This window comes from Rhipicephalus microplus, chromosome 6 (assembly GCF_043290135.1).
Source record: "Rhipicephalus microplus isolate Deutch F79 chromosome 6, USDA_Rmic, whole genome shotgun sequence".
NCBI lineage: Eukaryota > Metazoa > Arthropoda > Arachnida > Ixodida > Ixodidae > Rhipicephalus > Rhipicephalus microplus.
Genome location: NC_134705.1, coordinates 141911230 through 141923850, shown reverse-complemented (window position 1 = coordinate 141923850; position 12621 = coordinate 141911230). Strand labels below are relative to the sequence as shown.

Here is a 12621-nt window from a genome sequence, read left to right as displayed (position 1 = left end):
TTACACTTGAGTTTATAATTGTAACCTGACAAAAACTCCCATATTCAGAGGCACTCTTTGACTTGAACTTGACTTGCCAGCATCTTCAATGCAGCACAAAAGCCCATTAAACGTGTTATATTTAGGCAATGTCACAGCAGCATAAAAACATTTCAAACGCGCTGCCTTGAGGCGATGGCAAGTCAAGTTCAAGTCAGAAAGCGCTTCTATATATGAGGGTCAATGTAAACGGATATCGTAATGAAATAAATGTAATTGTACCCACAGCCGTCTCTGTTCTTCCTGAAGAGAATTGTGTGTTTTGAAAAGTTGTTAACGATTTAGATTACTAGGCACTCTACTATTGGAGAGCCTAAAGCCGTCTTGTGGGTGTCACACTTGAGAAGGCTAAACAACTGCTAATATTTGTTTAGAAAAAGTGGTTAACGATTTAGAGTACTAGGTACTCTGTATACTATGGGAGAGCATAAAGCCGTCCCGTTGGCCTGTATTTCTAACTCTAACGTTTTTGGAGAGAACCCACACGAGTACATTTTGTGACCTCCAGCGTCTTTGATAACTTCCAGGAGTGTGATGCTCCCATGCAGACTAATGTTTGCTTCACTGTTTTCCGATCTGTAAGCGTGCACTTTGTGTTAAATTTCAGCAAATATTTTTACATCAGTGCTCAGAAAAGGGTATTATATCAAGTAGGGGTCACGACTTTTTACCTAATAAATGTGTAGTGCTTTAATTAGCATTGAAAAGGTACAGATGAAACCACACTTGTCCAGAGCGCCCAGCCGGCTGCCCAACTGCCACTTTCTGCTCATATATGTAAAGACTGTCACAGTTTTGATACAAACATTTTTACAGTGCGTTCTAGGCCCTTATGCTATAGTTTAAGCATGAACGGAAGCCTGTAGCTAACGTGCGGTTCTTAGAAGCCACGATCAACAACAGTGTCGACAGCCATGCGCCTCGGACTAAGCCCCCTCCCCCCCCCCCCCACTGCAAGCCAAGGTACTCTAATTACTCGTATATATGCAGCAAATCTCCTGTAAATGAATAAGTTTTAACCACCATCGCTGCTCTATACCAGTTGGATTTTATCTGAGCCTATGGTGGCTAGGAAACTTGCCTAGCACGGTTCTTTCGTACATAATAATGACAGGCATGCTGCAGTCCTACAGGCAGACAGGCATTTATTCACAGTCTGTCGCCAACTGCGGCTGTATATATAGGTTATTTACAGATATGACTTTCGGTGCCACTGCGTGCGAGGACCGTGAGGTAAGAGGTCACACCAGGCGCTCACCAGACTTCGGGTAGGTGACGATGAAGACATCGTCGTTTCGTATCTTGAAGTCGGCCAGGCCCCGGATGACGTGCGGGTGGAGCAGGTAGCCTTGCAGCAGGACGCCCTTGTAGCTCTGCGCGCGCGGTATGGAGGCGGCGTACGAAGACCAGGCGGGGTCTCCAGCCACCGCGGGGTCCCTCTCAGCCGGCAGCACCTGGTCGTCGTTCTCGGGGCACTTGCCGCTGCGCCCGGCACCCGTCAACAGGGCACCCAGAGGACTGCTGTACAGGAACTTGAGTGATATCATGGTCAGCAGTCTGCACAGGGAGAAAGAGAGAGCAGGTTAAGCTATAACCTGTCCTGTTTCTGCTCAATTTGCTGAGACATAATCAGCAAGAGCTGCAACTTGAAAGAATATTGACACGAGAATTTTGTTCTCTCTTTTTTTTGCGAGAAATGAAGGGCCAAACTCCGAAGAACCTGGAGAACGTGGTGTTAAGTGCGAGTGCGCTCTGAAAAGTAATTACACTGTTTTAAAATATAGTCTTGGTTCCTACGGTATCCTGACGTCTATAGATCCGCAAAGCTTGCGGAGCTCACTCTGACTAACACATGACATGTATTTCGATTTTTGAACTGAATCAGATTTCGAATCGCCAAAGTTTTCCTGAGCCGGACTCACTCGGGCTCACACTCATGAAGCTTTTCCTCGACTAGACTCACTCGGACTCAAACTCACAGCTCGACCTGAGTCGCAGTGAGTCCCAGTGAGTCGGCTCATGAGTCCGTTAGCCTAGAATTTGTTTTTTTTACCTTGATGTGAATACCTTGCAACACCAATATCTGAAGTAATCGGTGCTGTTCTAGGCACCGTTTGACATTGTATCTTCGAAACGGGGCTCCGCGTGCGTCGAAATTAGTGAGGTTATTTTTTGGAAAAGATAACAACGCAAGATATATAATATCTTACTAAATGTGCTTGTGGGGAAGGTGTTCTGACCTTACATAATTGACGCCCTCGATCAACAAATAGCGATATTAAAATAGGGCATGAACGACATGGCTTTGGAAGAGCAGTCAGTGGACGTAAGTATAAACGTGGATCCCTAGATAAGGCTGATAGTAATGCTGAATATGACTAGATAGGGTATTGGGTCGGCAAAAGAATGCGGAACTCTTCACTCTGGAAGTGCACATGCGCTTTGGCTTCACTGGGACTCACACTCACCAAACTTTCCCTGAGCTAAACTCACTTTGAATCGCACTCACAAAATTTTCCTTCAACCGGACTCCCTCATACTCTAGACTCATGACTCGATCTGAGTCTGAGTGAGTCGACTTATGAGTGAGTTTGCCGACCTATGTTGACGTCACACCACGATGTGAGCTTCTCGTCGCGTGCTTGCGCAAGACATCGCGACATTTTTGCACACAAGCGGTCATTTTGAATGTATTGGTGACGCACAAGTGGCCACCTTGGAAGTTTCGGTACCCGACGCCATCAGAACTAGCCAGACTGCAGCATGAAGTCACGAGATTTATTACTGTACACTGACGTTAAGCTCTTGTCGATGTCGCTAGGTTAAGCTCTTGTCGGTGTCGCTATGAAAAAATTGAACTTAATACCAAAGCAAAATGTCACAGCAACATTTCCTGAGCGTCGCGTTCACCCTGAGCCGTTTCTGTACACAGGAGGTTTGTGGGATAGAGTAAGTTCGCTTCCGAAATAAAAAAAATTAACTCGATCGCGCAGAGTGATTGATTGATTGATTGATGCGTAGGGTTTAACGTCCAAAAACCACCATATGATTAGGAGAGAAACCGTAGTGGAGGACTCCGTAAATTTCGACTACCTAGGGTTCTTTAACGTGCACCGAAATCGGAGCACGCAAAATGAAAGGAACGAAAGACTATCAAAGAGAACATGATGATCACGCGCACTTTCAAATGATTATTTTCGCAAAAACGAGTCAAAGATATACACACAAAACGGTAATGATTGCAAAGGACGTCTTAACGCGAAAAAGATGAAAACATGTCACTTCAGGTCTTCAGGCTTTCTTGATTATCAAGACACTAAAGGAAGCGATACTAAAAAGATGAAATATTATTCACGTTTTAGTAAATTACTTTTACACAATACCAAAACCACCACGCCTTATTACCGTCAGGAGACGCTAGAAAATGCGCAGAAAAATGTGGCCATTGACGCCATCTTGTAATACCTCCACCGAATGTCACGACGTCATAGATGTAGACATCTACTGCGCTCTACAAAGATCGGATATTCTTTGACACGAAAGGTGTCAATTAATATGGAACTTGTAAGGCTACTTGTCTCACAGAATTTTCTTTTACCTATTGCAAAACTGCATAAGTGTCACGAACGACCACGCAATGAATCACCCTAGTGAATCACGAATCCGCAGTAAACGTGAATTCGTGTTCGGGTATAATGCCAGCCCTTATTATATAAGTTTCGTAGGTACCCAAACACAGGAGTGCTTTGTTTTCTTCCTTTTAGGTGCGCTGATTGAAATGCGGCTGCCAGAAGAATGAATTAGGCAGTCGATAGCACCGCTCGTGCAGGCACGTGTGACAATAGTTTCAAGAGTTCAACATCATAACAATGGCTACGTCTCCAACAACAGCACTGACAATTGAAGGTCTCTATCGAGTTGCCCAACCAACCAAGAGAGGTGGGGGAACCTCCTTTATGTACTGTGGCACGGAAGTACAAAACTAAGTGAGGTATTGGACTAGTTGGTTTTGTACGAATAAAGCACTGCGCTACAATTACTGGAACAAAAGAAGTTAGAGAAGGTACACGCTTGACAAATGTACTTCTTAAAGCGTGTCCTCTCTGACCTCTTGTTCTCCCAGTAACTGTAGAGCAGTATTTTATTTGTACAAAGGCTAACGCACGCGAAGTCACCGTCTTGGAGGTTCATTTTTGCAAATCAAGATTTTTTCGTTTTGCACAGCCAAGAAGAGATTATGGCGGTGGTACTTGAGGGAGCCTTGCTTAATAAGATGCATAAGGTGCGAATAAAATACTCGCGAGCGATAGATAAACACTGCGACTTTTAAAAGAGCACAGGTGGGAAATTGTTTCAGTTGTCCTTCTAAACAATCATCAAAAATTGCCCGTTAGTTTGTGATCCAGTTCAAAGTTTCAGTAGAGGGAAAGAGAAGGCTAAAGGAGCCCGTTTAGTACTTAAGGAGCACGTTTGGTACTATCTTTTCTCTTTTTTTTAGGAAAGAGGGGGTACGTGAGATTGAACTCAATCTCACGTACCTGCTACTTATGATGCAATGGATTTCAGAGGCGTCTGTTTGGGCCTGAATATGCATCCCCAAGGATAGACTGCACTGTGTTTAAAACAGCTAAAGGCTAAAAAGACTAACGTTTTGGCAGAGTCACTTGACCAATAAGGCCCAAAGAACTGATACTTCGATAGTTCATTTCTATTTTAAAAAGAACACTTTTGCGAAATAGCCAAAAGTAAAATTCGTAAACATATGTGTTATCGGTCGAAAGGGATTTAGTGTTTAACCATGAGTCACTATATACTTCCGTTCAGAGCTCTTTACGAACAAGTTCTAGCATATTGCCTATGTTGCCCTATTGTGCACTTCTGAGGCTTGGACGTCAACCTGCGGCTTTGCTTTCGTGATGACATAATGCTAGGAACGTTGAACTAACGGAGGCTATAGAATCATAGGCATCGACGGTTGGTTGCGATAGCGGTGGTAACCGCCTATGGGCCGGCTACCTCCGTTAATGATTTGTCCGGCATCGCGGTTGGTTGCGATTTGGTCTTACGATAACTTCCAGCACCAGAATGTTTCTTTGTAAGCGCTCATACGGGGCCCGGATACACCACAAACTCTTACTCTGTAATGGTCTGAGAGAGAATATTTCAGCCAGTCTGCGTGGTGGACACCCCCAAAGTAGGCAGATGTCTGTTCAAATAACGTCAGTTTCGAGCAAATGGCGTTGTGAATTCAATCTCAGGCGGGTGGCAAGGGAATTATAAGTACGAGGCCACGCTGCTTCATGGTAATCTATATGGTCTATATAACGTGGGTAAGAGATCATTCATCGCTAAGGAAAACATTTATGGCTCACTACCCAAATCAAAAGTTCTGAATACCTAACGTTCCTGTAGGATTCTTACGGAATATGCCAAATCTACAGAAAATTTATGAACATTATATGTACTACGTACCAAGACATGCGGAGTCATTGCAAAGCCATAAGGAATGTTTCAGCAGAGTAGCAGGGTGTGACTTGAAGAATCATATGCTGGGCCACTAATCATACAGAAAAACAAAACAAAACTTCACCCGAATTACGTAACAAATCCGCGTTTTTTTTTTTACTCTAGGGGCAGTCGGGAAAATCACGTGCTACAAATCACTGGTGAGGCGTAGCCGCGAAGACGCCTCTAGCAACCGTAGCAGATCACAAGGGCTCTCACCTCCTTCCCAAGTCTTTCACGAAGGCATTCACGAAGTTTTTCACAAATTTTTCACAACATAGGATGGACGTGCAGCGCGCGGTGACAGCACGCACTGCACGCAGGCACTAGAGATGATACTTCCGAACGCGGCCAGAATTCACCATCGAACGCGCATGCGGACTGAAAAGAAGGCACGTGCGGAAGGCGGCGTCGGCGGTGCACATACTGGAGAACCGGTGGGGACAGCCGGCCCGATTCGGGACAGGGGCGAGGAGGCAGGTCGAAAAGGGGAAGAAAGGTCGGCGGTAAGAAGAAGACACCGGCACTGCTTTGAGCGATGGGAGAGACGGGAACATTGGGGAGAAGGGAAAACTGGGTCTTGTGCCGGCCCGACCGTTCTAGCCGCGACAGAGCCGGCCGGGTCTCGCCTCTCTTTCTCTATTTCCTTCATTCCCGCGAGCAGCCCGGGAAGGTAGATCAGAGAGGGTGAGGGTGCAGTTCGCTGTCTGGTACCGATTGGGAGAGAGAGGAGACGAAGGGAAAGTACCGCCGCTGACGGGTCACCATTGATTGGCCAGGTGGAACAGAAAGCGCGCCGCCCCGCGCTCCCGATTCCAGGGACGGCGAAAAAGTTGCAAGGAAGAGAAAGTGGACATCACATTGAAAGTTACGCAAGTCGTGGCCCGGTGTTCGCGCTTAGGTTTCCAGGTGAAGATTTAAGACACGAATACAAACAACAGTTCAGCTTCAGTATCGGTCTGCCACAAAAGCCATATATAGCCGAGTTCCGACCCAGAGAACTGCGATTCCAGTGTACTTCCTCGTGTTGCGTGTATTGTTTGCACTGGCCGTGTCATGCTTGCACAATCGGCTGCATTACATAAGCTGGCACTTAGGTGCTCACGGCAAGATTTAACAGAGCGTAACTAATAGTCATAGCTAAGGCTAAGTGTGTTTACCTGCCACAGACATCCGCAGCTGCCCTGCGCGAGAGTACGTGTGACCTGGTCAGTGGAGACCGCAGGAAGGCCATCCGCACGCGGAACAGATGAAGGTCCAGGAAGAAACACAGACAAGCACACCCGTGTGCACTATTTGTCCTTTGTGCTCATTCTGCGCCTATGATTAAAAACGAAGGTGCGGCTACACGCTAACTAGCCCGTCAGCAGACGCTGTTGAGCTAATGGACGAGTCAAATGTATACAGGTGACGTGTTTTTTCTAAGTGCTCGGCTGGTGACTCGAGTGTCGCAGTTTCAATCTCGGCCGTTCAATGGAAGCGATACGCTAGAAGCCCGTGTAGCGCATTTGGTTTGAGACATTCTTGCCACTCCAACTATATTATCCGGGTTTTTACGTTCCAGAACCCCGGTATGATGGTGGGGCGTGCCATGGTGGAAGGTTGTGGAAACTTTGACTATCTGGTGTTTCTTAACGTGCCCCGACATCTCAAAACCTCCATGAAGATATGACCACCGCAACAGGGATGGAGCCTGCTACCTTCGGCTCAGCAGCCGAGAGCCGTAACCGCTACGCCACCACAGCGGCCTTTCAGCTGCTTTGTTAACATCGCTTAATCAGCATGTACAGACGAAAGATGTGACGCAGGTGTAGCAAAACAGCCATTTCTGCTAGTAGGTAACAATTTCTCTTAAGGACAAAAAGTTGGTGCATTGCTAACCAGAGACTATAGAGAATAGAACGGCAGAGACGCAGAAAATTAAAGGACAGTGCACACACACAGAATGGGCCTCTTTCAGCAAACTAGCCTGCGCACGCTGAGTGGTAGTGACGTCACGCACTCCATGTTTTTTTAGGGGGGTCACCAAGTGGCGAAATTTGCAAAATCTTGCGAAAAATACCAGACCCCAGAGATTTTCGATTGACATCAACGAAGGCCGCTGACCCGCCAGTTTTGACTTCGGCGATCTCCACTGGAGGCGCTGTTCGGACCTGAAAAATATCCATTATCGTTAACTGTTACTCATCTATGCCGCGCCATTTTGACAAATATAGTTCATTCTCGAATTCGTAATTCAGAGGGAACGAAGTCGAGGCAAATAAATGAACATTCCGTCATGCCCACATGAGCCTAAAAGTCACGACGGACACTCGCGCCGCTTGGATTCGTGTCAACTTCAAAAAGTAGCTAAACTATAAATTAGGTCAATACAGAAATAAAAAAAAGAACTATGATGCTGAGGTGCCCGAGTATTACATAGTTCGCATAAGATTCGATGGCTGATCTGCTTTCCACAAAATGTGAGCTCGCAAATGTTTCTGCGGCCGTGGAAGCGAAGTTAAGGATGAAGGGGAAAGCAGGGGCTGAGAGAAAGAGGGAGGGTGGAGTTGTGAAGCAGGTCGTTCGGAATCGGGTCTCGCGGTCACCTGCGCTCGTCCAGCAATCGATCTCTGCACTCCGCACAAACTGCGCGTCAGTGCCAAGTGGAGGTCGGTGGCACAATAAATGACGATGGACGAAAAAAAAGAGAACAAAAAAGGGGGGAGGGCGAGGAAGTGGGAAAATGTTGATCGGTTGATCAATACTAAAGAACAACAATACAAAAGTGCACAACACAATGGTATTCTTTGCGAGCGATTATGCAATAAAACAATTTTCAGAGCCGTATACAATACTTTGTTGCAAGTGATTATGGAATAAAAAGCGGAACAGTTTTATTGAATCGTATATCACGCGCACGCACCCAATCCCGCACACATACATACGTCCCCCCCCCCCCCACACACACGCACAATATGTTGTTCGAACAACAGATGTTTGTTGCAGACATTAAAATAGTGCGTAATACTGATACACGTCATAGGATTAACAAGCAAAAGTGTAAAGTTCTGGAAGATTCTTGTGACATGTTTATTGCAAAATGACATGACTATTATGGCGATCCATGCATCGATGAGACGTTGAAGACAATTATAAACTTTATAATGAGCCATAACATTTCGTCATTTAGCTAGGATCGTCATTCAGCCACCTGCATGTTAATCCTTTAGCTAACAGCGGACCAGAGGTGCAAAAGGGCTCGTTCAAACTGTGGGCACTGACATGCCGCTTACGAGAACCGAAGTACTGGCGTACTTATTATAAGCGAGTAATATACAGTAAAATGAAATTATTGACACACCGTTTTAATATCTCTAAGCAGTGGTTATTGCTTCATAACCAGAAATATAAGGCAATGTGTGGCTTCGCCGTTTTCCTCAATATCTCTTTTTAGGAACAAGAAAACCCTAACACAGACAGTCTGGCACAAACAAAAGAACCTTTGCGCACGCACGTGAGGTCATGGTATCGCATCACCTCACGCGAGTTTATGTTCAAAGCTTCGCCTAGATGACGCTACTTTGTATCTTTCAGAGCTTTACTAAAAGTGTTACACGTTATACGCCCATATACGCATGAAGACTGTTGGGTTGGGGCTGTTTGACGTTTCGGGACACGTCCATTCGAGATCTAAAGGAATAGGTATAAAACACTTGTTTAAATGCCCAAGGTAGCGGCACCCACATATCTTATCTAAAATTGTCTGTAAGGCTTAATAATACAATAATATCAGGGGTTTGACGTCCCAAAACCACATCATGATTAGAAGCGACGTCCTATAGTGGAGGGCTCTGGTAATCATGATGTGGCCACCTGGGATCCTTTAACGCGCGCGTATATTCACGCACGCGACTTGTCGACATGTCCGTGTCTTGTTTAGTCGTCGCCTACGTTACGGGCTAGTATTTAAAGCAACCATGCACACATGCCTCGAGCATTTTGAACTCCGCCGAAATGTGACCGCCTTGTTCGAGACCGAACTGGCAACGTTCAGATCAGCAACTGAGTACCGTAATCACTAAACCCTCCCCCGAAGCTGGTATACGAAAGCTTGCAGTAAAGAGAGTGAGAGAAACTATTAGAAAAAAAAACAGATTTTAGCCGGCATCCATATATCACTGACATGCTACTCTGTATAGGGATGAGGAAGGGGACTGAGAGATTTCAGCAGAGAGAAAAGAAAGACATGAAAAAAAAGTTCTGACCTAGTGAACCTGATAAAACTATTTACATTATGGTATCAGGTAAACCAAGGCTTTCCTATGCAAGATGTCGTATTATGACAGCCTTCCTAGGCGACCGATATCGGATAGGTAATTGATCAATGACAGTATGACCCGACGATGTTTAGTAGGTCCGCGCACAGGACCTAATATATATTGCGCAGCGTTTATTATTCGTGTCAGATCACGTCCATTTCTTGTTCGAACAATTGCCTCTCATAGAGGTGCGCGGGGCATTCTAGTAGTATGTGCTGCACTGTTTCTATGCTGCCACAGTTATCACAACACGGACTTGTGGTGCGCCCTATGCGGTACATGTAGCTGTTCGTGTATGCCAGGTTCAGCCGAAGACGACGATATAACGTCTCTATGTGGCGAGAGAATGAGTGGGAGAGTTGCACAATCAGTGTTGGGTCAATACAATATAGAAAGCTATCGTTTTGAAGTAGCGAATTCCAAAAGTAGTCTTTCTCTTGCTAGGCATATTTTTTTCGCGATGTTCCAAGCGTCGGCTTTTGTAAAAAAAGTATCCGTCTGAAATTTCTGAATGGAAGTCAATTTCATGCAGCTTCATTAGCTTTTTCGTTTCCCGAAAGACCAGCATAACCAGGTATTCATTGAAGTGTAATGCTGTGTCCAGCAGCCTTAGCCTTGTGACGAAGATATATAGGCGATATCAGATGTTAAAAGTTGTTGATTCTCACTTATAGGCCTGTCCCACATAATTTGAAGAACTGCTTAATTATCTGTAAATAGAGCCCATCTTTCTGGCTGCTGTTGTATAAAATAATCATTAGAGCCTGCCTAACTCCACATAACTCTGCAGTCGTCGAAGATGTCGCTCTCTCTAGGTGAAGCGCAACGAATTTTCCTGTAGAGGGCACGGAGATTCCGTATGACGATCGACATTGTGTTGTAGAGCCATCTGTGATTATGTGCATTAAGTCAGCATATATTTTGCACATATACTCCAACGCTGTCTGATGGGTTGCTGCTTGGGGCAATAAACCCAAGCATCGCACCGGCGTCAATATGCATCACAACTCAGAGAAGCACATTTTCGAATATGCGTCCGAGTCGCTGACGGCGACAGAAGCAAAACAAAATGTGAAGGATGGTGAGACAGCCGGTGGCTGAGGTGCAACCGAGGGGGGAAAACACAAGGTGTAAGGCGGGTAGGCTGCCACCATATAGTTTTGCAAGACGGATACCATGGCATAGTACGGTGGTTACGCGAAGAATAATTATTTGATATGTAGAGTTTAACGTCCCAAAATTACCATATGATAATGAAAGACGCCTTAGTGGAGGGCTGGGGTTCTTTAATGTGCACCCGAATTCTGAACACACAGGCTACAGCATTTTCGCCTCTATCGAAAATGGAGGCGCCGCAGCCGGGATACGATCCCGCGAATTGCGGGTCACCAGCCGAGTACCTTAGCCACTAGACCACCGCGGCGGGGCTTACACGAAAAATAGAAAAAAAATGAACTTCCGAGCAACCCATTCTATACCATAGTAGGAGCGTTGCTTATAAATGTACCGTCCTTCTAATTAGCCAAGTCTTCATACAGTACTGCTTTATTGTTGAATTCGAGAGTCTCACTTTGAAGTTCGAAAAAAGAGATCGTCGATGAAAGTTTGCTCTACAACCTCGACACGATCTTTAACTTGGGACAACGGAAAAGGCATTAAACTTTAAGACACAACACGTGTTTTTGGAGGTGAGTTTGGAACGAGTTTCATTTCGGTAACCAGCACCGGAGAATCGTAACCTTAGTTTATTGTCAAAATAAATGTTAACAAAAGAAAAGTAACGATACACTTCGTCTATACCTGACATACTCAAGCGGCACTGAGCTTAACCCTCCTCGAAGCAAAAAAGATGAATAATTGACTTGAAATAAATGGTATAAACTACTAAGAAATTTAAAAATGGGGGAAATAGACATGGCAACGCAATGCCGACGTTTAGTAACCTTAAAAAATGAGATTGTACGTAATGTTAAATACACTTGAATGTGAAGTGCGCACTTAAGTAGGCGAGCGTGCTGTGTGCGTTTACTGAGACGGAGAGCTTAACGCTTTAAAATATAAGCTACCACGGAGCTCTAGTGGCTATGGTGCTCATATGCTGAACCGCAGGTCACGAAATTGAATCTTGGTGGCTGCATTTTATATAGAGGTGAAAGCACATGTGCTTAAAATTAGGTGTACGTCAAAGAACCACAGGTGCTCAAGATTTTCGAAGTCCTTCGTTACGGCGTCTCTCATATTTACACCGTGGCTCCGGTATACGCTAAATTCCACCAATTAGTTTATTATGTTTTGAGATATCTCACGTTAGCCGGCAGATTCAAGCCACGTTAGACAGAGAAACTTTTTCTTTTAGCCGGTCACCATCATCATCAGCCTGACTGCACCCAATACAGGGCAAAGGCCTCTGCTCCCGTGATCCCGTGCTTGCTGTGGCAGCGTTACCCCCACAAACTTCCGTATTTCATCTGCCCATGTACCTTTCAGCCAGCCCTGCCACGCTTTATCTGTTACCCTTGATGACCTTCTCAGGATTAGACTTAAACGGCTCCTAAACAACTTCGAGTTCGAAACCGAGAAAGTAGTGATCGCCTTCACTAGTACCGGTTAATTTCAACGACTCGCTTAAGGTCCACTTAGGTCTAAGCACATGGGTGTCCCTTGCATTAGGCATTCATGGAAATGCGGTCACCGTGGCTAAGAATCTCACCCCCTTACTGCAGCTAAGCCGCGCCCCACGCCCATTCAGCTATCGCCATGGGCACGTCGCACAAGG

The 12621-nt window shown here is 45.5% G+C and overlaps 1 protein-coding gene across 4 annotated transcripts in view; it reads right to left on the bottom strand.

Moving 5' to 3' along the window:
* LOC119167287 (sulfotransferase 1B1-like) overlaps positions 1-12621 on the bottom strand; it is a 234606-nt gene that overhangs the window by 45716 nt on the left and 176269 nt on the right. For all 4 annotated transcript variants that reach the window (XM_075866765.1, XM_075866767.1, XM_037418746.2 and 1 more), the window contains one exon: positions 1298-1596. In XM_075866765.1, the coding sequence (XP_075722880.1) occupies positions 1298-1586 (289 nt within the window). In that variant the 5' untranslated portion in view covers positions 1587-1596. The remainder of the gene's footprint in view (positions 1-1297; positions 1597-12621) is intronic.